Source organism: Oncorhynchus gorbuscha, linkage group LG17, assembly GCF_021184085.1.
Source record: "Oncorhynchus gorbuscha isolate QuinsamMale2020 ecotype Even-year linkage group LG17, OgorEven_v1.0, whole genome shotgun sequence".
Classification (NCBI taxonomy): Eukaryota; Metazoa; Chordata; class Actinopteri; order Salmoniformes; family Salmonidae; genus Oncorhynchus; species Oncorhynchus gorbuscha.
The window spans coordinates 57,121,124-57,146,112 of NC_060189.1; the positions used below are offsets into that span (position 1 = coordinate 57,121,124).

General features: G+C 44.2%; 1 protein-coding gene across 1 annotated transcript in view; it reads right to left on the minus strand.

Annotated features, from left to right (window-relative positions):
* LOC124002033 (mothers against decapentaplegic homolog 1-like) overlaps positions 1-23,216 on the minus strand; it is a 45,082-nt gene extending 21,866 nt beyond the window's left edge. The window contains 2 exon segments of the mRNA XM_046309244.1: positions 1,754-2,368; positions 23,084-23,216. Coding sequence (XP_046165200.1) covers positions 1,754-2,153 — 400 coding nt within the window. The 5' untranslated portion in view covers positions 2,154-2,368; positions 23,084-23,216.
* Between the last annotated feature and the right edge of the window lie 1,773 nt (positions 23,217-24,989).

A 24,989-nucleotide genomic window follows, 5' to 3' on the forward strand; every position in this document is an offset into this window, starting at 1 on the left:
GTTGGGCTAGTAATCTGAAAAGTTGCTAGTTCAAAGCTTCAAGCTGGCAAGGTGAAAAATCTGCCGTTCTGCCCTTGAGTAAGGCAGTTAGTTAAACCCCAACAACAACTGCTCCCCAGGTGCCAATTATGTCCATTAAGGCAGCCCCCCACACCTCTCTGATTGGGTTAAATGCAAAAGACACATATCGGTTGAAATCATTCAGTTGTGCAACTGACTAGGTATCCGCTATCCCAATAAAATGCTACAATGAGAAAGATTATTGGTCAAAAGTTGTGTTTTAAATTCTAATTACAGCATATTCTGTTGACAAATTTAGTTTGAATGTAATTTTTTTTCTCCTATTGAATACTATTGCATAACCAAATCCCAAGGTCGAGTCTGAACCCTGGCTATTGTTCTATATAAAACTAGTGTCAGGGCGTTTCATGTTATCTGTTCTATCCTGGTGTTACTGCTTTGGGACTAGCTCTGTCTGTGTGTGTGTGTGTGTGTGTGTGTGTGTGTGTGTGTGTGTGTGTGTGTGTGTGTGTGTGTGTGTGTGTGTGTGTGTGTGTGTGTGTGTGTGTGTGTGTGTGTGTGTGTGTGTGTGTGTGTGTGTGTGTGTGTGTGTGTGTGTGTGTGTGTGTGTGTGTGTGTGTGTGTGTGTGATGGGGGAGGTGTGGACGGACAGGTGCTACAGCCCAGTTGTTAAAACAAGTGTGTGAGGCGGGCATCCGCTCCTCCCTCCCATTGTGTGTGGCTTCCTGTCCCCGTCTTCCTCAGAGAAACAACACGTGTGGTGTGGTGTGTGTGTTCCCCGGCCCGACCGGCCGCACAGAGCATGCCAAAAACAAAGCCCTCATTCTCCCCCAGCTGGAATTTCCTGCTACACACACACACACACACACACACACACACACACACACACACACACACACACACACACACACACACACACACACACACACACACACACACACACACACACACACACACACACACACACACACACACACACACACACACACACACACTCGCTCCCCTTCCTGTAGCACCCTGTGGACAGCTGTTTCTGTCTCGTCAGCTGGGCCTCATCTTTTGCTTAGCAGACAGACAAAAGAGGACATTTGATGTCCCCTGTCCATTAGGGAAACAAATATCTTACGGTTTCACATACACCCACACATACACACGTACATACACACGTGCATGCGTATAGGCACACACACACACATGCACAAATACAGTACACGCATGTAAGCACACACAGCTGATATTTCTGAGGAATATCTATAGTTTGTGGTGGTGTTTTGTTTCTCCTGACTCTCAGTTCAAACAGATTAGAACACCTGGCTGACACGGGGAGGATATGAAAGGGGGGAGAGAACATCTGCAGAAACCATGGGAAGGGGAAAGCCACGAGCAGAGACGAGATAACATACGGCTGATGATAGGGGAGGAACAGGCTGCTGGGGTGGGTATGTTATGGGGTTATGTGTATGGTTCACCATTAATGTTTCATGTTCAAGAGTGATGTGAAGGATCATAGGAAATGTAGGAACTATCAAAACACATTTCGAAAAGGGTCATAAATCTGACATGAAGTAAATGGTGAATTGGGCTGGAAAGACCTAGTGGAGAAACTTTTGATATATTTACACAAAACTTAATTAAAATGCATATCATCCTTGATGATAATTTTACGTTGACTTTTCACCACAACATAAACACTTTAATGCTATAACCCCCCCCCCACCACCACCCCACTCACCTGGACTATCCACTCTCTTGTAGTGGTACGGGTTGATGCAGACGTCCTTCTGCTTGGAGCCAAATGGGTACTCACAGCACTCCAGAGCCTTGAGCTCATGATGAGACTGCAGGTCAGGCCACCTCCACACCCTACAGTAGATAACATGGGGTAAGCCCTTCCTGTGGGACACCTGGAGTCTTCCATCCAGGGAGCGAGGGATGGTGACACAGTTACTGGGCTGACCTGGGCAGCTCAGAGCCCTCTCCAACTCCTCCATTGCTCCCTTCTTCTTCTTCAGTTTCTTCACCAGCGCGTCCACGGCTTTCTCCGCCCATTTTTCCTCTTCGTCTCCTTGTTTCCAGCCGAGGAGGCGCTTGACAGCCGGGCTGGTGAAGGAGAAGAGGGAGGTGACGTTCATAGTGACGTTCGTGTCTGTCGCCTCTTGCGACCGTGGCGTTGTCGGGACGCTACACGTGAGTGTGCGGGGTTGGGTTTTACAACGGAGAGATAGTCCACTTGGTGAGGGAAAAAGTTGGAGGTTAAAAGCTGCTGTTGTATTTTTTAGGTGCCACTGAGATGGCTGGGTATTCCTTGGTGTTCAAAGCTTCAGGACAGAACTTCTGAACAGGACACCTAGGAGGAAGATGGAGGAGATTAAACCAATGCTAACGAAATCCATAACACTTCTAACATAGACAAACAGATTCCCTTCAAGAGGACAGTTGAAGGAAGAGATATCAGTGTTTCCACTAATCTTGCCTGGAAAGCAACTAGCGACCCTCCAAAGGAAACAGAGTGATTCTCTCTATTGGCAGAACAACATTGGCCGTGCGAGGAGAGAGGGCCAATGATGTCACTGTGTTATGACTTCTGGGAATTGACAGCAGTGGGGTCACAATGAACACTGTCCCATTACAGTCAGCAGCCATTCTCCAGATAACTTCCTGTACACACGGCCCTGTTACCATCACATAACCACTCTCAAATGTCACTCAGAGAGTCCTCTGTTTCAATATCAACACTAGCAAACTAAGTAGAATGAAGTCATGTATTGGGCATGCATTCTGGGAAGTATGCTAGAAAGGACATTAGATCATAGAACTCTGCCATATCAATGGGGCAGTTACATACAATTATCTGCATTATCTAATAACATTCATTATCCAAATGATTTAGTTGAATTATAAAATACACATAAAACATCAATTTAATTAGACCAACAAAGCAGAATTGTTGAGGTAGGATTTGGCCGCACTTGAAAGGAAACAGAACTTTATTGACTACACTGGGTTTTTATATTATCAAAAGAATGTTCTATAAAACACTCAGCAACAAACAGCTTTAAGTGCAGGAATCAGCTAGGGACATCCAGGCCAATAAAAGAGGAAATGCATGGTAAAATTCAGGACAAATGTGCCCCATTCACTGAGGTCCCCTGACACCAATTCACCAGGAGAAACAAGCCCACTCTCTCCTTCTGGAGGGGAAATAAGAGACCAGGGACTCAATAGTTATTTTTCCTTTTGTGGAATTCAGCAGTGGTGGAAGCCAGTAGCATTTTGGTTGAGGATAGTATAGCCTAACCACTTTTCAGGTACCCACATAAATCTCACATTTATTGTGCATCCATTTCATTGTAAACATTATATACTGTATCTATCCACCACAATAGAAATACACACATGCACAAGTACACATACACACGTATCATATTTTTACACCCACTGAGTCAGGTACTGCTACTATTTCTGCTACTACTACTATTACCACTGCTACTGCTACTACTAATACTTCTAATGCTACTACTATTACTACTGCTACTATTACTACTGCTGCTGCTACTATTACTACTACCACTACTATTATTACTATTACTACTACTATTACTACTGCTGCTACTACTACTACTACTATAACTACTGCTACTACTACTACTGCTGCTGCTACTACTATTATTACTGCTGCTACTACTATTACTACTGATATTACTACTATTACTACTGCTACTACTACTGCTGCTGCTGCTATTACTACTACTATTATTACACTACTGCTGCTGCTACTATTACTACTACTGCTAATACTACGATTACGGCTGCTACTACTACTGCTGCAACTATTATTACTGCTACAATTACTACTACTACTGCTAATACTACGATTACGGCTGTTACTACTACTACTGCAACTATTATTACTGCCACAATTACTACTACTACTGCTGCTAATACTACGATTACGGCTGCTACTACTACTACTGCAACTAGTATTACTGCTACAATTACTACTACTACTGCTAATACTACGATTACGGCTGCTACTACTACTACTGCAACTATTATTACTGCCACAATTACTACTACTACTGCTGCTAATACTACAATTACGGCTGCTACTACTATTACTGCTACAATTACTACTACTACTGCTAATACTACGATTACGGCTGCTACTACTACAACTATTATTACGCTACAATTACTACTACTACTGCTAATACTACGATTACGGCTGCTACTACAACTATTATTACTGCTACAATTACTACTACTACTGCTAGGTTCATCCACCTCTGGCCTGCTCGCCTCCCTACCACTGAGGAAGTACAGTTCCCGCTCAGCCCAGTCAAAACTGTTCGCTGCTCTGGCCCCCCAATGGTGGAACAAACTCCCTCACGACGCCAGGACAGCGGAGTCAATCACCACCTTCCGGAGACACCTGAAACCCCACCTCTTTAAGGAATACCTAGGATAGGATAAAGTAATCCTTCTACCCCCCCCTTAAAAGATTTAGATGCACTATTGTAAAGTGGCTGTTCCACTGGATGTCATAAGGTGAATGCACCAATTTGTAAGTCGCTCTGGATAAGAGCGTCTGCTGAATGACTTAAATGTAAATGTATTAATACTGCTGCTACTACCACTATTGCTGCTACTTCTACTACTACTACTATTACTGCTACTGCTATAACTACTACTAATAGTACTACTGCTGCTGCTAATATTACTACTACTTCTGCTACTATTACTACTACTACTACTATTACTACTAATGCTACTATTACCACTACTGCTGCTGCTACTACTACTACTGCTACTACTACTATTCCTACTGCTACTATTACTAATAATACTACTACTACTACTACTAATATTATTACCACTACTACTACTACTATTAATACTGCTACTACTATTACTACTGCTACTACTGCTACTACTATTAGTAGTAGTAGCAGTAATAGTAGCAGTAGTATTAGTAGCAGTAGGACTATTAGTAGTAGTAGCAGTAGTAGTAGTAGTAGTAGCAGCAGTAGTGGTAATAGTAGCAGTAGTAGTAATAGTAATAGTACTACTACTACTACTACTACTATTACTGCTGCTAATACTACTGCTACTACAACTATTACTGTTACTAATAATACAAACACCACTGCTACTGCTATTACTACTACTATTATTACTGCAAATACTATTAATACTACTGCTGCTACTATTACTACTACCTCTAATATTACTACGATTGCTGCTACTACTGCTACTATTACTACTACTACTACTATTACTACGATTACTGCTGCTACTACTGCTACTACCACTACTGCTACTACTTCTACTACAACTACTACTGCTACTATTTATACTATTACCATTGCTACTGCTTTACTACTACTACTACTACTACTACTACTACTACTACTACTATTACTACTGCAACGAATACTACTGCTGCTGCTACTATTACTACTGCTGCTGCTACTATTACTACTAATATTACCGCTACTACTATTACTACTGCAACTATTACTACTGCTGCTGCTACTATTACTACTAATATTACCGCTACTACTATTACTACTACTGCTACTGCTACTACTACTAATACTACTGCTGCTACAATTACTACTACTATGACCACTACTGCTGCTACTACTATTATTACTACTACTATTACAACTGCTACTACTACTATTACTACTGCTGCTGCTACTATTACTACTCTTACTACTGCTACTATTACTACTACTACAACTGCTACTACTAGGATTACTACTGCTGCTGCTATTATTACAACTACTACGACTATTACTACTGCTACTACTACTACTACTACTACCGCTACTATTACTACTACTATTATTACAACTGCTGCTTCTGCTACTATTACTACTACTACTACTATAACTACTCCTACTATTACCACTACTGCTGCTACTACTACTATTACCATTACTACTATTACTACTGCTGCTGCTACTATTACTACTGCTACTACTACTACTGCTACCATTACTACTACTATTACTACTGCAACTACTATTATCACTGCTACTACTACTACTACTACTACTAGTACTACAGACTACTACTACAGACTAACAGGCAGTGATGGTTTCTGTGAGAACAGGTGCTGTTTACAACAGGTTTGTAGGCCTCCTTGCTGCAACACGCTTTTTCATTTCATCCCACAAATTGTCTATAGGATTGAGGTCAGGGCTTTCTGATGACCACTCCAATACCTTGACTTTGTTGTCCTTAAGCCATTACGTCACAACTTTAGAAGTATGCTTGGGGTCATTGTCCATTTGGAAGACCCATTTGCGACCAAGCTTTAACTTCCTGACTGATGTCTTGAGATGTTGCTTCAACATATCCACATCATTTTCCTGACTTATGATGCCATCTATTTTGTGAAGTGCACCAGTCCCACCTGCAGCAAAGCACCCCCACAACACCCCCGTGCTTCACGGTTGGGATGGTGTTCTTCGGCTTGCAAGCCTCCCCCTTTTTCCTCCAAACATAACTATGGTCATTATGGCCAAACAGTTATATTTTTGTTTCATCAGACCAGAGAACATTTCTCCAAAAAGTACGATCTTTGTCCCCATGTGCTGTTGCATACCGTAGTCTGGATTTTTTATGGCGGTTTTGAAGCAGTGGCTTCTTCCTTGCTGAGCGGAATTTCAGGTTATGCCGATATAGAACTCGTTTTACTGTGGATAGAGATACTTTTGTACCTGTTTCCTCCAGCATCTTCACATGGTTCTTTACTGTTGTTCTGGGATTGATTTGTACTTTTCACACCAAAGTACGCTCATCTCTAGGAGACAGAACGCGTCTCCTTCCTGAGCGGTATGACGGCTGCGTGGTCCCATGGTGTTTATACTTGCGTAGTATTGTTTGTACAGATGAACGTGGTACCTTCAGGCATTTAGAAATTGCTCCCAAGGATGAACCAGACTTGTGAGGTCTACAATGAAATACATCCACAGTTACACTTCCAATTGACTCAAATGATGTATATTAGCCTATCAGAAGCTTCTAAAACCATGACATCCTTTTCTGTCATTTTCCAAGCTGTTTAAAGGCACAGTCAACTTAGTGTGAGTAAAATTCTGACCCACTGCAAATGTGATACAGTGAATTATATGTGAAATAATCTGTCTGTAAACAATTGTTGGAAAAAGTATTGTCATGCACAAAGTAGATGTCCTAACCAACTTGCTCTGGGTCTTCCATTCCTGTGACGGTCCTCATGAAAGCCATTTTCATCACAGCGCGTGATGGTTTTTGCGACTGCACTTGAAGAAACTTTCAAACTTTCTAGAAATGTTCCAGATTGACTGACCTTCATGTCTTAAAGTATTGATGGATTGTCGTTTCTCTTTACATATTTGAGCTGTTCTTGCCATTATATGGACTTCGTCTTTTACCAAATAGGGCTATCTTCTGTATACCACCCCTACTTTGTGACAACACACCTGTTAATTGAAATGCATTCTAGGTGACCTCATGAAGCTGGTTGAGAGAATGTCAAGAGTGTGCACAGCTGTCATCAAGGCCAAGTGTGGCTACTTTGAATAATCTAGTTTGTTTAACCTTTTGGGATAGGGGGCAGCATTTTCACTTTTGGATGAATAGCGTGCCCAGAGTGAACTTCCTCCTACTCTGTCACAGATGCTAATATATACATATTATTAGTATTGGATAGAAAACACTCTGAAGTTTCTAAAACTGTTTGAACGATGCCTATGAGTATAACAGAACTCATATGGCAGGCGAAAACCTGAGAAAAATCCAACCAGGAAGTGGGACATCTGATGTTTTTAGTTTTTCAAAGCTTGGCCTACCAAATACACATACAGATATGGATAAAGTTGCACTTCCTACGGCTTCCACTGGATGTCAACCGTCTTTAGAAACTTGAATGAGGATTCTACTATAACGGAGTGGCTCATGAGACCTATTTGAGTCAGTGGTCTGGCAGAGAGCCTTGGTCTCATGACGCGCGCTCCCGACAGAGTTACCTCTCGTTCCAGTGTTTTTCTGAAGACAAAGGAATTCTCCGGTTGGAACATTATTGATGTTTTATGTTAAAAACATCCTAAAGATTGATTCCATACATCGTTTGACATGTTTATAAAGGACTGTAATGGAACATTTCAAGTTTGTCTGGATGAAGTGCCTGCGCCTCACGAAGATGGATTACTGGGCTGAACACGCTAACAACAAGTGGCTATTTGGACATAAATGATGGAACTTTATGGAACAAATCAGTAATTTATTGTTGAACCCGGGATTCCTGAGAGTGCCTTCTGATTAAGATCATCAAAGGTAAGTGAATATTTATGGTGTTGTTAATAACTTTGTTGATTCCAAAATGGCGGATATTCCTCTGGCTGTTTTGGGTTCTGAGCGCCGTTCTCAGATTATGCTTTTTCCGTAAAAAAAATGTGAAATCTGACACCGCGGTTGCATTAAGGAGAAGTCTATCTTGAATTCTGTGAATAACACTTGTATCTTTTATCAATGTTATTATGAGTATTTATGCAAAATCACCGGATGTTTTGGAATCTGAATGTAAACTGAGATTTTTGGATATAAATATGCACATTATCGAGCAAAACATACATGTATTGTGTAACATGATGTCCTATGAGTGTCATCTGATGAAGCTCATCAAAGGCTATGTGACTTGGCTATGACCTAACATAATCATATGTTGCGCTTTAGCTGTAAAGCATTTTTTAAATCGGACACGATGGGTAGATTAGCAAGATAATTTATCTTTCATTTGCTGTATTGAAAATAGTAAAAATAAAGAAAAACCCTTGAATGAGTACGTGTGTCCAAACTTTTTTTCCAGAAAATATGTATTTTTAAGTTGTAGATTTTATTGTGTATTTATTACTTTTGTAAATTGTGTCAAATAATTCAGCATTAGCTGCCATTGATACTGTGTTGCCTTACTGAATTTTAAATAAACCATTCTCTCTCTTACAGGTTTTCCCGCCATTCTGGGATGAGATTCCCTTTTGTAACGGTCGTCGTTGCATGAAGGATCGGACCAAAGCGCAGCGTGGTAAGTGTTCATGATTTTTATTTAAACTGAACAATGAAACAAAATAACAAAGAGCAAAACGACAACGAACAGTTCTATCAGGTGCAGAAACACAAAACAGAAAATAACTACCCACAAAACACAGGTGGGAAAAGGCTGCCTAAGTATGGTTCCCAATCAGAGACAACGATAGACAGCTGTCCCTGATTGAAAACCATACCCGGCCAAAACAAAGAAACACAAAACATAGAAAAATGAACATAGAATGCCCACCCAAATCACACCATGACCAAACCAAAATAGAGACATAAAAAGCTCTCTAAGGTCAGGGCGTGACACCTTTTTATGAACGGAACAGGAGAGAAAATTAAAAAGTAATGATACACAACTCAATACAAAAGACAGCTCAGTCACTCAGACAGTTGGTCAGACAGTCGATCAGACAGTCAGTCACTCAGAGAGTCAGTCAGACAGTTGGTCAGATAGTCAGATAGTCAGTCAGACAGTCAGTCAGATAGTCAGTCTGACTACCTTTATTTAATCTGTATTTAACTTGGCAAGTCGGTTAAGAACACATTCTGATTTTCAATGACGGCCTAGGAACGGTGGGTTAACTGCCTTGTTCAGGGCCAGAATGACAGATTTTCACCAAATTTACAGTTAACTAGTCCAACGCAATAAAGACCTGCCTCTCTCTCGTTGCACATTTTTTGCGTTTTGCCAGCAGCTCTTCGTTGTGCATCAAGCATTGCGCTGTTTATGACTTCAAACCTATCAACTCCCGAGATGAGGCTGGTGTAACCGAAGTGAAATGGCTAGCTAGTTAGCGCGCGCTATCTTCAAACTTCACTCGCTCTGAGCCGTGGGGTGGTTGTTTCCCTTGCTCTGCATGGGTAACGATGCTTCGAGGGTGCTGTTGTCGTTGTGTTGCTGGTTCGAGCCCAGGGAGGAGCGAGGAGAGGGACGGAAGCTATACTGTTACACTGGCAATACTAAAGTGCCTATAAGAACATCCAATAGTCAAAGGTATATGAAATACAAATGGTATAGAGAGAATAGTCCTATAAATAATATATTAACTACAACCTAAAACCTCTTACCTTGGAATATTGAAGTCTCATGTTAAAAGGAACCACCAGCTTTCATATGTTCTCATGTTCTGAACAAGGAACTTAAACGTTAGCTTTCTGACATGGCACATATTGCACTTTCACTTTCTTCTCCAACACTTTGTTTTTTCATCATTTAAACCAAATTGAACATGTTTCATTATTTATTTGAGGCTAAATTTATTGTATTGATGTATTATATTAAGTTAAAATAAGTGTTCATTCAGTATTGTTGTAATTGTCATTATTACAAATATAGGTTTTTTTTTGTAAATCGGGCCAAACTAATCGGTATCGGCTTTTTTGGTCCTCCAATAATCGGTATCGGCGTTGAAAAATCATAATCGGTCGACCTCTACTCCAGACCAGTTGCAAAAAAACAACTCGTAATCCAATTCAGATGGAGGATTCCAGGAAAGTAGAGAGTGATAGACTGTAACAGGAACATCTGGACAGACAGGGCTCTCGACCCAGTCACCTACTGTCAACAACATCACACTTGGATGAGATCTTCTGGATTTCTACAGTCCAGACCTTACTTGGGTATTTCCAAACCTGAGGATCTGAAGGGAATAGGTGTGACTTTCGCTCACAGTTAAAAACGGTACGATTTATTTAGCTATTTCAGTCCCCCCAAAAAACAGGACGTTTCTTCTGTCAATTACCATCATTAAAATCTACTAATCTCCAACCTGAGGAGGATCTATAATGTATGACCGATATATGATCAGAGTTTGATCATCATTACTGTATGAAAAAGGTCGAAATGGGATTGTATTCACGCTTGAAACAGACAATGCTCATATGGGGTTGTCTGTGGACCAGTCAAAATAGAATGGGCCGGTGTTGTACCCTACTCTGGACTGTATAGAATGGGGCCAGTGTTGTGCCCTACTCTGGACTGTATAGAATGGGGCCGGTGTTATTCCTTACTCTGGACTGTATAGAATGAGGCCAGTGTTGTGTCCTACTCTGGACTGTATAGAATGGGGCCGGTGTGTTGTGTCCTACTCTGGACTGTATAGAATGGGGCCAGTGTCATTCCCTACTCTGGACTGTATAGAATGGGGCCGGTGTTATTCCCTACTCTGGACTGTATAGAATGGGGCATGTGTTGTGCCCTACTCTGGACTGTATAGAATGGGGCCGGTGTTGTGTCCTACTCTGGACTGTATAGAATGGGGCCGGTGTTGTGTCCTACTCTGGACTGTATAGAATGGGGCCGGTGTTGTGTCCTACTCTGGACTGTATAGAATGGGGCCGGTGTTATTCCCTAACCTGGACTGTATAGAATGGGGCAGGTGTTGTGCCCTACTCTGGACTGTATAGAATGGGGCCGGTGTTGTGCCCTACTCTGGACTGTATAGAATGGGGCCGGTGTTGTGCCCTACTCTGGACTGTATAGAATGGGGCCGGTGTTGTGCCCTACTCTGGACTGTATAGAATGGGGCCGGCCCTACTCTGGACTGTATAGAATGGGGCCCGTGTTGTGCCCTACTCTGGACTGTATGTGTGTGCCCTACTCTGGACTGTATAGAATGGGGCCGGTGTTGTGCCCTACTCTGGACTGTATAGAATGGGGCCGGTGTTGTTGTGTCCTACTCTGGACTGTATAGAACTGCCCTACTGTATAGAATGGGGCCCGTGTTGTGCCCTACTCTGGACTGTATAGAATGGGGCCGGTGTTGTGCCCTACTCTGGACTGTATAGAATGGGGCCGGTGTTGTGCCCTACTCTGGACTGTATAGAATGGGGCCGGTGTTGTTGTGTCCTACTCTGGACTGTATAGAATGGGGCCGGTGTTGTGCCCTACTCTGGACTGTATAGAATGGGGCCGGTGTTGTTGTGTCCTACTCTGGACTGTATAGAATGGGGCCGGTGCTGTGCCCTACTCTGGACTGTATAGAATGGGGCCGGTGTTGTGCCCTACTCTGGACTGTATAGAATGGGGCCGGTGTTGTGCCCTACTCTGGACTGTATAGAATGGGGCCAGTGTTGTTGTGACCTATTCTGGACTGTATAGAATGGGGCCGGTGTTGTTGTGACCTATTCTGGACTGTATAGAATGGGGCCGGTGTTGTTGTGACCTATTCTGGACTGTATAGAATGGGGCCGGTGTTGTGCCCTACTCTGGACTGTATAGAATGGGGCCGGTGTTGTTGTGACCTACTCTGGACTGTATAGAATGGGGCCGGTGTTGTGCCCTACTCTGGACTGTATAGAATGGGGCCGGTGTTGTGCCCTACTCTGGACTGTATAGAATGGGGCCGGTGTTGTGTCCTACTCTGGACTGTATAGAATGGGGCCGGTGTTGTGCCCTACTCTGGACTGTATAGAATGGGGCCGGTGTTGTGTCCTACTCTGGACTGTATAGAATGGGGCCGGTGTTGTGTCCTACTCTGGACTGTATAGAATGGGGCCGGTGTTGTGCCCTACTCTGGACTGTATAGAATGGGGCCGGTGTTGTGCCCTACTCTGGACTGTATAGAATGGGGCTACTCTGGACTGTATAGAATGTTGTGCCCTACTCTGGACTGTATAGAATGGGGCCGGTGTTGTGCCCTACTCTGGACTGTATAGAATGGGGCCGGTGTTGTGCCCTACTCTGGACTGTATAGAATGGGGCCGGTGTTGTGCCCTACTCTGGACTGTATAGAATGGGGCCGGTGTGTTGTGCCCTACTCTGGACTGTATAGAATGGGGCCGGTGTTGTGCCCTACTCTGGACTGTATAGAATGGGGCCGGTGTTGTGCCCTACTCTGGACTGTATAGAATGGGGCCGGTGTTGTGTCCTACTCTGGACTGTATAGAATGGGGCCGGTGTTGTGTCCTACTCTGGACTGTATAGAATGGGGCCGGTGTTGTGCCCTACTCTGGACTGTATAGAATGGGGCCCTACTCTGGACTGTTAGAATTGTGTGCCCTACTCTGGACTGTATAGAATGGGGCCGGTTATGTGCCCTACTCTGAACTGTATAGAATGGGGCCGGTGTTGTGCCCTACTCTGGACTGTATAGAATGGGGCCAGTGTTATTCCCTACTCTGGACTGTATAGAATGGGGCCGGTGTTGTTGTGACCTATTCTGGACTGTATAGAATGGGGCCGGTGTTGTGCCCTACTCTGGACTGTATAGAATGGGGCCGGTGTTGTTGTGTCCTACTCTGGACTGTATAGAATGGGGCCCTACTCTGAACTGTTGTTGTGTCCTACTCTGGACTGTATAGAATGTGTTGTGCCCTACTCTGGACTGTATAGAATGGGGTGTTGTGCCCTACTCTGGACTGTATAGAATGGGGCCGGTGTTGTTGTGTCCTACTCTGGACTGTATAGAATGGGGCCGGTGTTGTGCCCTACTCTGGACTGTATAGAATGGGGCCGGTGTTGTTGTGTCCTACTCTGGACTGTATAGAATGGGGCTGGTGTTGTTGTGTCCTACTCTGGTCTGTATAGAATGGGGCTGGTGTTGTTGTGCCCTACTCTGGACTGTATAGAATGGGGCCGGTGTTGTTGTGCCCTACTCTGGACTGTATAGAATGGGGCCGGTGTTGTTGTGACCTATTCTGGACTGTATAGAATGGGGCCGGTGTTGTTGTGACCTATTCTGGACTGTATAGAATGGGGCCGGTGTTGTGCCCTACTCTGGACTGTATAGAATGGGGCCGGTGTTGTTGTGCCCTACTCTGGACTGTATAGAATGGGGCCGGTGTTGTGCCCTACTCTGGACTGTATAGAATGGGGCCAGTGTTACTCTGGACTGTATAGAATGGGGCCGGTGTTGTGTCCTACTCTGGACTGTATAGAATGGGGCCGGTGTTGTGCCCTACTCAGGACTGTGTGTTGTGTCCTATTCTGGACTGTATAGAATGGGGCCGGGGTTGTGCCCTACTCTAGACTGTATAGAATGGGGCCGGTGTTGTTGTGACCTATTCTGGACTGTATAGAATGGGGCCGGTGTTGTGCCCTACTCTGGACTGTATAGAATGGGGGCCGGTGTTGTTGTGTCCTATTCTGGACTGTATAGAATGGGACCGGTATTGTGCCCTACTCTGGACTGTATAAAATGGGGCCGGTGTTGTGCCCTACTCTGGACTGTATAGAATGGGGCCGGTGTTGTGCCCTACTCTGGACTGTATAGAATGGGGCCGGGGTTGTGCCCTACTCTAGACTGTATAGAATGGGGCTGGTGTTGTTGTGACCTATTCTGGACTGTATAGAATGGGGCCGGTGTTGTGCCCTACTCTGGACTGTATAGAATGGGGCCGGTGTTGTGCCCTACTCTGGACTGTATAGAATGGGGCCGGTGTTGTGCCCTACTCTGGACTGTATAGAATGGGGCCGGTGTTGTGCCCTACTCTGGACTGTATAGAATGGGGAGGGTTTGGGCTACTCTGATAAACCTACATTAGCTTTATACAGAATGTTATGAAAAATGTAAATGAGAAACCAAAAGTAATGTGATGGGTAAGGTTTCAGTATCACCTTATTAGTCATCAGACACAAAAACTACCAAGCTAGATCACACTTTATCTGATAAATGGTTACTACAAGTCATTATTTGATCACTGGTCGTTGGTTACTACAGGCGACCCCGTAGATCTTTGATAATCTGATATCCGATCCCCCTCCTAAAGGTAAGCCTGACCTACACTTTTCTTTCTTCCCTAAATCACATTAACCTCCCAAACATCTTCCAGCCCAGCAGTCCCCTTCTCTAACCTCTCTTTCCCAACACATACTTAGTGTGTGTCCCAAATGGCACCCTATTCCCTACAGAGTGCACATAGTGCTATGGGCCCTATAGGTTGTGTAATATATAGAGAATAGGATGCCATTTGGGATGCAGAGTTACACCTCTCCCTTACACAAGTAGGGCCCAATGAAGCATCACACAAATATCTGTAGCGGACAGGTCCCAATCTTATCCGCCCTCTGCCCATTTAAGCTGAAACACGCCGCCGTTTACACAAGAGCTCCATAAAAGTGCCCAGGCAGAGCTATCTATCTATCTTCCTTGCCTGCCATTCATCCAGCCTGTATTGGGTTAGTGCGCTAACTGCTGCTAACGCTAACCCTTTGGTGAGTAGTTAGCATAGCCAGGCAGAATTAATGGGGGTCAGAGGGATCTAATAGGTTAGCCCATGATCACATGTCATTGACAAGGCCTGTTAGCCTGACCTGTGCCGTTCCAAGCCTGCGCTAGCTGCTAGCCACCAATCCCTACCAACCCCATTGATCATTTAGCGCTAGCTGCTTCAGTCAGTGCTGTTAATCAATTTAGGGGCCGGGGCTGTAGGATGAGGAGCCAGTAATGATGCTCTCTGCTCTCTCCCCAGAGACGGGGCATTATAAAGAAGTTACATTATTTATCAGCAGGGCCTGGACGGGGCCTCCATTAGCCCCCACTCAATTGAGTCGCTGGCTATGAAGGGAGGAGTGGATGGAGAGAGGAATAAAGAGATGCAGAGAGATAAAGAGAAGAGGAGAGAGGGATGAAGAGAGGTAAAGAGGAGAGGAGAGGGATGAAGAGAGGTAAAGAGGAGAGGAGAGAGGGATAAAGAGATGCAGAGAGATAAAGAGGAGAGGAGAGAGGGATGAAGAGAGGTAAAGAGGAGAGGAGAGAGGGATAAAGAGAGGTAAAGTGTCATGTTTTGTCATATATTGTCTTGTCATTATGCTTTCCCTTCTGTTCGTTTCCCCCTGCTGGTCTTTTTAGGATCGTTCCGTTCCTGCTCCCAGCTGTTCCTATTCCCTAATCAATCATTTAGTCTTCCCACACCTGTTCCTTATCTTTTCCCCTGATTAGAGTCCCTATTTCTTCCCTTGTTTTCCGTTCCTGTCCTGTCGGATCCTTGTCTATTGTTCACCGTGCTGTGTTTGTGTATCGCCCTGTCGTGTCGTGTTTTCCTCAGATGCTGCGTGGTGAGCAGGTGTCTGAGTCTGCTAAGTTCAAGTGCCTTCCCGAGGCAACCTGCAGTTCAAGATCGAGTCTCCAGTCTGTTCTCGTCATTACGAGTGGAAATTGTGTTTTTTGATTGTATTTTTACTTTACTGGATTAAAGACTCTGTTTTCGCCAAGTCGCTTTTGGGTCCTCATTCACCTGCATAACAGAAGGATCCGACCAAGTATGGACCCAGCGACTATGGATTCTCTCTACTCTACTCTCGAGTTCCAGGGAGCGATGCTCGGCAGACACGAGCAGGAATTGTGTGCTGCTCGGCATGCCATTGAGACCCTGGCCGCTCAGGTCTCCGACCTCTCAGGACAGTATCAGAGTCTTCGTCTCGTGCCACCAGCTACTTCCGGGTCTTCCGAGCCTCCGGAACCTAGGGTTAATAACCCACCATGTTATTCTGGGCAGCCCACTGAGTGCCGCTCCTTTCTCACCCAGTGTGATATAGTGTTCTCTCTCCAACCCAACACATACTCAAGAGAGAGAGCTCGGATTGCCTACGTCATATCACTCCTTACTGGTCGGGCTCGGCAGTGGGGCACAGCTATCTGGGAGGCAAGCGCTGAGTGTACTAACAATTATCTGAACTTTAAAGAGGAGATGATAAGAGTTTTTGATCGTTCAGTTTTGGGAAAGAAGCTTCTTGGTCCCTGTCTTCCCTATGTCAAGGTAATCGATCCATAACGGATTACTCTATAGAGTTTCGCACTCTTGCTGCCTCCAGTAACTGGAACGAGCAGGCGTTGCTCGCTCGTTTTCTGGAGGGACTCCACGCTAAGGTTAAGGATGAGATTCTCTCTCGAGAGGTTCCATCCAGCGTGGATTCTTTGATTGAAGCTATTCGCATTGAACGACGGGTAGATCTTCGTCACCGAGCTCATAGAAGAGAGCTCGCGTTAACTGTGTCTCCCCTCTCTCGGACACTACCATCTTTCCCCACTGACTCAGGTGTTGAGCCCATGCAGCTGGGGGGTATTCGCATCTCGACTAAGGAGAGGGAACGGAGAATCACCAACCGCCTCTGTCTCTATTGCGGTTCCGCTGGTCATTTTGTCATTTCATGTCCAGTTAAAGGCCAGAGCTCATCAGTAAGCGGAGGGCGACTGATAAGCGCTACTAGACGGTCCTCTCCGTCAAGGACTTTACCGGTCCATCTACGCTGGACCGGATCGGCAGCTTCCTGCAGTGCATTAATAGACTCTGGGGCGGAGGGCTGTTTTATGGACGAAGCCTGGGCTCGGGAACATGACATTCCTCTCAGACAGTTAGGGGAGCCCACGGTCATGTTTGCCTTGGATGGTAGTCCTCTCCCCAGTATATTATATGAAACATTACCTTTAACCCTCACTGTATCTGGTAACCATAGTGAGACCATTTCTTTTTTGATTTTTTGTTCACCTTTTACACCTGTTGTTTTGGGTCATCCCTGGCTAGTGTGTCATAATCCTTCTTTTGATTGGTCTAATAATTCTATCCTTTCCTGGAACGTTTCTTGTCATGTGACGTGTTTAATGTCTGCTATTTCTCCTGTTTGTTCTGTCCCCTCTTCTCAGGAGGAACCTGGTGATTTGACAGGAGTGCCAGAGGAATATCATGGTCTGCGCACGGTCTTCAGTCGGTCCAGAACCAACTCCCTTCCTCCTCACCGGTCGTATGATTGTTGTTCTGATCTCTTCAAAGAGCGTTTTGCATCCGCTCCTATCCTTGTTGCACCTGACGTCACTAAACAGTTTATTGTTGAGGTTGACGCGGGGGTGGGATGGGAGCCATTCTGTCCCAGCGCTCCGATACTGATGGGGTCCACCCTTGTGCGTATTTTTCTCATCGCCTGTCATCGGAACGTAACTATGCTGAGCTTCTACCGATCCCGAGGGGATCCTTCCTGTTGGGCGTGTTGTCGGGTTGACTGTCTGGGGAATTGAGAGACAGGTTAAGCAAGCACTCACGCACACTGCGTCGCCCGCGCTTGTCCTAGTAACCTTCTTTTCGTTCCTGTTTCTACTCGTCTGGCTGTTCTTCAGTGGGCTCACTCTGCCAAGTCAGCTGGCCATCCCGGCGTTCGGGGTACGCTTGCTTCTATTCGCCAGCGGTTTTGGTGGCCTACTCAGGAGCGTGACACGCGCCGTTTCGTGGCTGCGTGTTCAGACTGCGCGCAGAAGCAGTAATTTTTTTTTTCTGCTTCTGCTCCTGGTCTTGCTGGGTCTCAGTCTGTTCCCTGCCATCGCATCTCTCCTGTTCTTGTTCCTGCCCTTGCTGTGTCTCAGTCTGTCCCTAGTTGTTACTCTCCTGGCCTGTTTGGTTCTGTTTGCTCTTTAGCTTTCAGTTCTCTACCCGTGTCTCATTTTTTTTTTAGAGTAGTACCCTAGTTTCCCTTTTTATCGTTTTCCGTTACGGTCCTGAGGAGAGGAGTTGGGTTCTTTCTCGGGACGTGCTGGACCGTTTGTGATCTATGATTTCCTCCGTTGCCGCCAGTGTTCCTCCTCGAGAGCGCCAGGAGGCGCTCGGTGAGTGGGGGGGTACTGTCATGTTTTGTCATATATTGTCTTGTCATTATGCTTTCCCTTCTGTTCGTTTCCCCCTGCTGGTCTTTTTAGGTTCGTTCCCCTTTTTCTCTCTCCCTTCCTCTCTCTCTTCTCTCTATCGTTCCGTTCCTGCTCCCAGCTGTTCCTATTCCCCTAATCAATCATTTAGTCTTCCCACACCTGTTCCTTATCTTTTCCCCTGATTAGAGTCCCTATTTCTTCCCTTGTTTTCCGTTCCTGTCCTGTCGGATCCTTGTCTATTGTTCACCGTGCTGTGTTTGTGTATCGCCCTGTCGTGTCGTGTTTTCCTCAGATGCTGCGTGGTGAGCAGGTGTCTGAGTCTGCTAAGTTCAAGTGCCTTCCCGAGGCAACCTGCAGTTCAAGATCGAGTCTCCAGTCTGTTCTCGTCATTACGAGTGGAAATTGTGTTTTTTGATTGTATTTTTACTTTACTGGATTAAAGACTCTGTTTTCGCCAAGTCGCTTTTGGGTCCTCATTCACCTGCATAACATAAAGAGGAGAGGAGAGAGGTATAAAGAGATGCAGAGAGATAAAGAGGAGAGAGGGATGAAGAGAGGTAAAGAGGAGAGGAGAGAGGGATAAAGAGAGGTAAAGAGGAGAGGAGAGAGGGATGAAGAGAGGTAAAGAGGAGAGGAGAGAGGGATAAAGAGATGCAGAGAGATAAAGAGGAGAGGAGAGAGGGATGAAGAGAGGTAAAGAGGAGAGGAGAGAGGGATAAAGAGATGCAGAGAGATAAAGAGGAGAGAGGGATGAAGAGAGGTAAAGAGGAGAGGAGAGGGATGAAGAGAGGTAAAGAGGAGAGGAGAGAGGGATAAAGAGATGCAGAGAGATAAAGAGGAGAGGAAAGAGGGAGGAAGAGAGGTAAAGAGGAGAGGAGAGAGGGATAAAGAGATGCAGAGAGATAAAGAGGAGAGGAGAGAGGGATGAAAAGAGGTAAAGAGGAGAGGAGAGAGGGATAAAGAGATGCAGAGAGATAAAGAGGAGAGAGGGATGAAGAGAGGTAAAGAGGAGAGGAGAGAGGGAGGAAGAGAGGTAAAGAGGAGAGGAGAGAGGGATAAAGAGATGCAGAGAGATAAAGAGGAGAGGAGAGAGGGAGGAAGAGAGGTAAAGAGGAGAGGAGAGAGGGATAAAGAGATGCAGAGAGATAAAGAGGAGAGGAGAGAGGGATGAAGAGAGGTAAAGAGGAGAGAGGGATAAAGAGATGCAGAGAGATAAAGAGGAGAGAGGGATGAAGAGAGGTAAAGAGGAGAGGAGAGAGGGAGGAAGAGAGGTAAAGAGGAGAGGAGAGAGGGATAAAGAGATGCAGAGAGATAAAGAGGAGAGGAGAGAGGGAGGAAGAGAGGTAAAGAGGAGAGGAGAGAGGGATAAAGAGATGGAGAGAGATAACAAATAGAGGAGAGAGGGATGGGAGAGGAGGGTGCGTGTGTGCATGTGTGCATGTGTGCGTGTGTGTGTGTGTGTGTGTGTGTGTGTGTGTGTGTGTGTGTGTGTGTGTGTGTGTGTGTGTGTGTGTGTGTGTGTGTGTGTGTGTGTGTGTGTGTGTGTGTGTGTGTGTGTGTGTGTGTGTGCGTTTGTGTGTACGTGCATGTGCAAGTGTGTCTGAGAGAGAGAAAAAGAGTGAACAGAGAGACCAAGGGAGGAAAGAGAGAGAGAGAGAGGGGGAAAGAGTGAGAAGAGAGAGAGAGGAACGAGGGAGGAGAGCGAAGGGGGATGCAAATTTTCATTAATACACACACACTGTCTAGCCTCTCGGCGTAAACCTTCCACTTCACACAAGAGTGTTTCCTCTAACTGTCAGCTCAGCAGCCCAACACAAATAGTGACAATACGGCTTCGTTGTGCTGTCTCCCTCTCACTCTGTGTGGCCTGACCCATCGCCTTTGAGGAGGTGTAATGTGTTCATTAATACACAGATAACAATCATCAAGTACCAAAACTGGATATCAAAATTCAATGAATGAGTATCGATGAATGATCTCCAAAAGGCAGCCGAGAGAATGTGTTTCGACAAGCAAGCCCTCACGAACTAGGCCTACCCACAACACCACAACACCCAAACAACCATTCCTGCCCAGCCTCTACAGTAGACAGAAATAACCAGACAGACAGACAGGAAGACAGAGAGGTGTTGCCCTTGGTGACTAGACACAGCATTGACCCAGGAGGTCTACACAAATCTAGGGTCAGTTATCACACACGCACACGTGAGCACACACACACATCAAATCAAAAATCAAATTTATTTATATAGCCCTTCGTACATCAGCTGATATCTCAAAGTGCTGTACAGAAACCCAGCCTAAAACCACCACATCCACCACACCTCACGTTAGACACAAACATAACTCACCCACTGTAACCAACCCATGGGCTATCAATCAGCTATCCCAACTAGAGGTCGACCGATTAATCGGACTGGCCGATTAATTAGGGCCGATTTCACGTTTTCATAACAATCGGAAATCTGTATTTTCGGACACCGATTTGGCCGATTTTTCTTCTTCTTTTTTAAACCTTTATTTAATCTTTATTTAACAAGGCAAGACAGTTAAGAACACATTCTTATTTTCAATGACGGCCTAGGAACAGTGGGTTAACTGCCTTGTTCAGGGGCAGAATGATAGATTTTTACTTTGTCAGCTCGGGGATTCAATCTTACAACCTTACAGTTAACTAGTCCAACGCTCTAACCTGCCTCTATTGAAGACTCAAATTTTTTTTTTTTTTTTTTTTAAATTGACCGATTAATTGGTATCGACTTTTTTTGGTCCTTCAATAATCGATATCGGTGTTGAAAAATCATAATCGGTCTACCTCTAATCCCAACCATCCCAGGGATTTGGGGTAAGTGTTGTGTTTGTGGTGGTTGGGATGGTCGGGAGGACACCTCAGGCCAACACATCATGAGGGGTCTGGGAGGGGTCGGACATATAGAGAATGGCTATTCTGAGGATGCCTCTGTCTGAAATGAGAATGATGTTATGGCTGGAATGTGGTTAACTTGTTTATTCCTATAAGGGGGAAATGTCTCTCCAAGTCCACCATGTGCTGTACCAGACTGAATACAGGAGATGTCCACCTATAGATGAACAGAAGAGGAACTGAGAAATGTGCCATTTCCTCTGTATAAGATCTAGGTTAAATGTCTAAGCTAAGACTGGACTCATTTTTACAGTGTTAACTACACAGAAGAATACCTCATTCTCTGAGATAATGCTGCATATGAATGATCAATATCACTATCAACGCTGGGATTTAAAGATACAGTAGACATGTCCCTTTCACTCCTTCTATTATCCTGTCTTTAGCGAACCCAACAGCTAACTTATCAGACCATTGCAGAAATATCACATCTTTATTAGAACTATGTAACACAGGCATTGCATCACAATCGTTATATCTATTTAAAAGTGTGAATAAAGCCAAACTGTCAGTCCACCATGTGCCCCACCACAACAACAAAAAACAGAAACAAATTGTTAATTTAACACAAACCTGAATTTGACAAGGATGCTGCAGGATTCAACAATTGTACTAAATCATGGACAAGGACAAATTCCAGTCCTTTGAGTAATCTGATATGTCATCTTCAATGATGTCAGGAGATCTGGCCCTGCTGCTCAGGGTCTCACAGTCACACAGGCTCGCTCTGCATCCATGAGACATGGAACACATGCATGTGCACGCGCGCGCAAACACACGATGGTAAAGATAGATAGCCTATATTGATTATTTAAAGCAAGTCATTTAGCAATGAGACACAGCTTCCCTCCAAATGGACACTGACGTTGAGATGAAGATCACTGTTAATATCCAATTAAATATCGCAAATCTTGATTTTGCATCTTGGTTTTGCTGCTACATGCATGATGCATGAACATAGATCAAATAATCTGCATGACATTTGCAGATGGAAAGTAAACATGTGTGTCACAAATCTGATGTTGATACTATTTCTGAGTACAAGAGGCCTACATCAGTAGCATATTAGATTTAATCACAACAAATACAGATGAACAGACTGATATCAAACACCATACCAAAACAATGCATCACAAAGGTTAACCATCAAAGCAGACTGACACATTGAAATACACACATTGTGCACACTATGAATATTTTTTCACAAGTACGTGTTCCAACTGTAGGATACACGACAATACAATGTTACAAATATGAAATGAATCCCACATTCTACTAACGTTAATTGCCAATCAATCTCTGTTGCCAAATATGATAGACAGAAAAGTTTGAAGCCTCAAAATACACTTTCACTGTCTCTATCCCTTTTAAAAAGTTGCAAATATTATTTTCTTATAAGCAATAGATCTAGTCAACCGAACATACTCATTCCCCCGTGGTTGTTTATGTTTTGACGGGTGAAAAATAAAGTTTACAGTACCTTATAAACAGCTATCAAGCTCGCTCTCAACGCTCCCATACTATACCGCTGCCTGTCTCTGGTCTCCTCGCACTGGCGTCAGGGAGTCGCGGGGCCGTCGCACCCTCCGCGGAGCGCCAGTATCATGCCGCGGGATACAGTTTGGGGCGGCCCATGAACAACAAGACCTACTTTTACACATCTAACATTTTCATGCACTGTGGAATGGATTATGTAACTATAAAACAATGTATTCTTTCGTGGAGTTTTTTAATAGCTTTTTTGCTATTTTGGCAGTGGAGACTAGTGGAGCGCCAAGTTGATTGCCTGTAGAGGACTATATACTCATCGGACTCCTGTTTGTCGTTAAAAGATAGTTATGTGCTGCATCTTTTATGTGCAAATTGCATGAATGAGAAAAGAAGTACAGTTAGCATATTTATTTTACGAAGCTGTGAACATTTTTGAGGGTTTGATGCACTGTGATTAGATAGCAGAACATTCTTGCAGATGGATTGGCACAGCTGTTTTTGATGAACAGTTGCATTTATTCAAAAGATACATTTATTGCCATTGATGTATTTGCTGATTCAACAAAATGGCCACACACATTCACACACTGTAAATAAAGATTGTGATAATTTCTTGTCGAAGGAATGCATAGAATAAATTATAAATGAATGCATATAACCGACATAAAAACATAGGTTATTCTGGTGTAATACTATATAATGTAATAGTATAGGCCATTTAGCAGACACTTTTATTCAAAGTTACTTACAGTCAAGCATATATACATATACATTCTTATATTATACTGAAGAAAAATATAAACACAACATGCAACAATTTCAAAGATTTTACTGACTGAGTTCATATAAGAATATCAGTCAATTGAAATAAATAAATTAGGCCCTAATCTATGGATTTTACATGACTGGGCAGGGCGCAGCCATGGGTGGACCTGGAAGGGCGTAGGCCAACCCACTTGGGAGCCAGGCCCAGCCAATCAGAATGAGTTTTTCCCCCAAATGGGGCCTTTTTATAGACAGAAATATATATGGTCTCAGACGATCCCTCAGGTGATGAAGCCGGATGTGGAGGTCCTGGGCTGGCGTGGTTACAATGTGGTCTGCGGTTGTGAGGCCGGTTGGACGTACTGCCAAATTCTCTAAAACGACGTTGGAGGTGACTTATGGTAGAGAAATTAACATTTAATTTTCTGCCAACAGCTCTGGTGGACATTCCTGCAGTCAGCATGCCAATTTCACGCCCCCTCAACACTTGAGACATTTGTGGCATTGTGTTGTGTGACAAAACTGCACATTTTAGAGTGGCCTTTTATTTTCCCCAGCACAAGGTGCACCTGTGTAATGAGCATGCAGTTTAATCAACCTATTCATATGCCACACGTGTCAGGTGGACGAATTATCTTGGCAAATGAGAAATGCTCACTAACAGGGATGTAATCAAATTTGTGCACAAAATTTAAGATAAATAATATTTTTCTGCATATGGAACATTTCTGGGATCTTTTATACCAGCTCATGAAACATGGGATCAGCACTTTACATGGTGCGTTTATATTTTTGTTCAGTATATATTCAATAACCAGAATATGCCCATTTACTGTAGACCTCATATAAGCTTATTTTCACCGCAAGTTAAAAATACACCTTCTGTCTCAGAACTGGATCAGTAATCTCTTGCAAATATGGGAGAAAGAGCGATAACACTGGTGTGGTTATCTGATGGAACTGGCCAGTGCTAAGCTTGTTCTAGGTTCCCCTTCTTTGATTGTGGCGCGATAAGCACTATTTATGTAGTCGGGAGAACTAAAGTGTCTAAGGCAAGTGTCAACACAAAGGGCCTGTTCTGTCATGTCCTCATATAGGCTACCATCTCAAATGAACACCTTGCTCTAGGG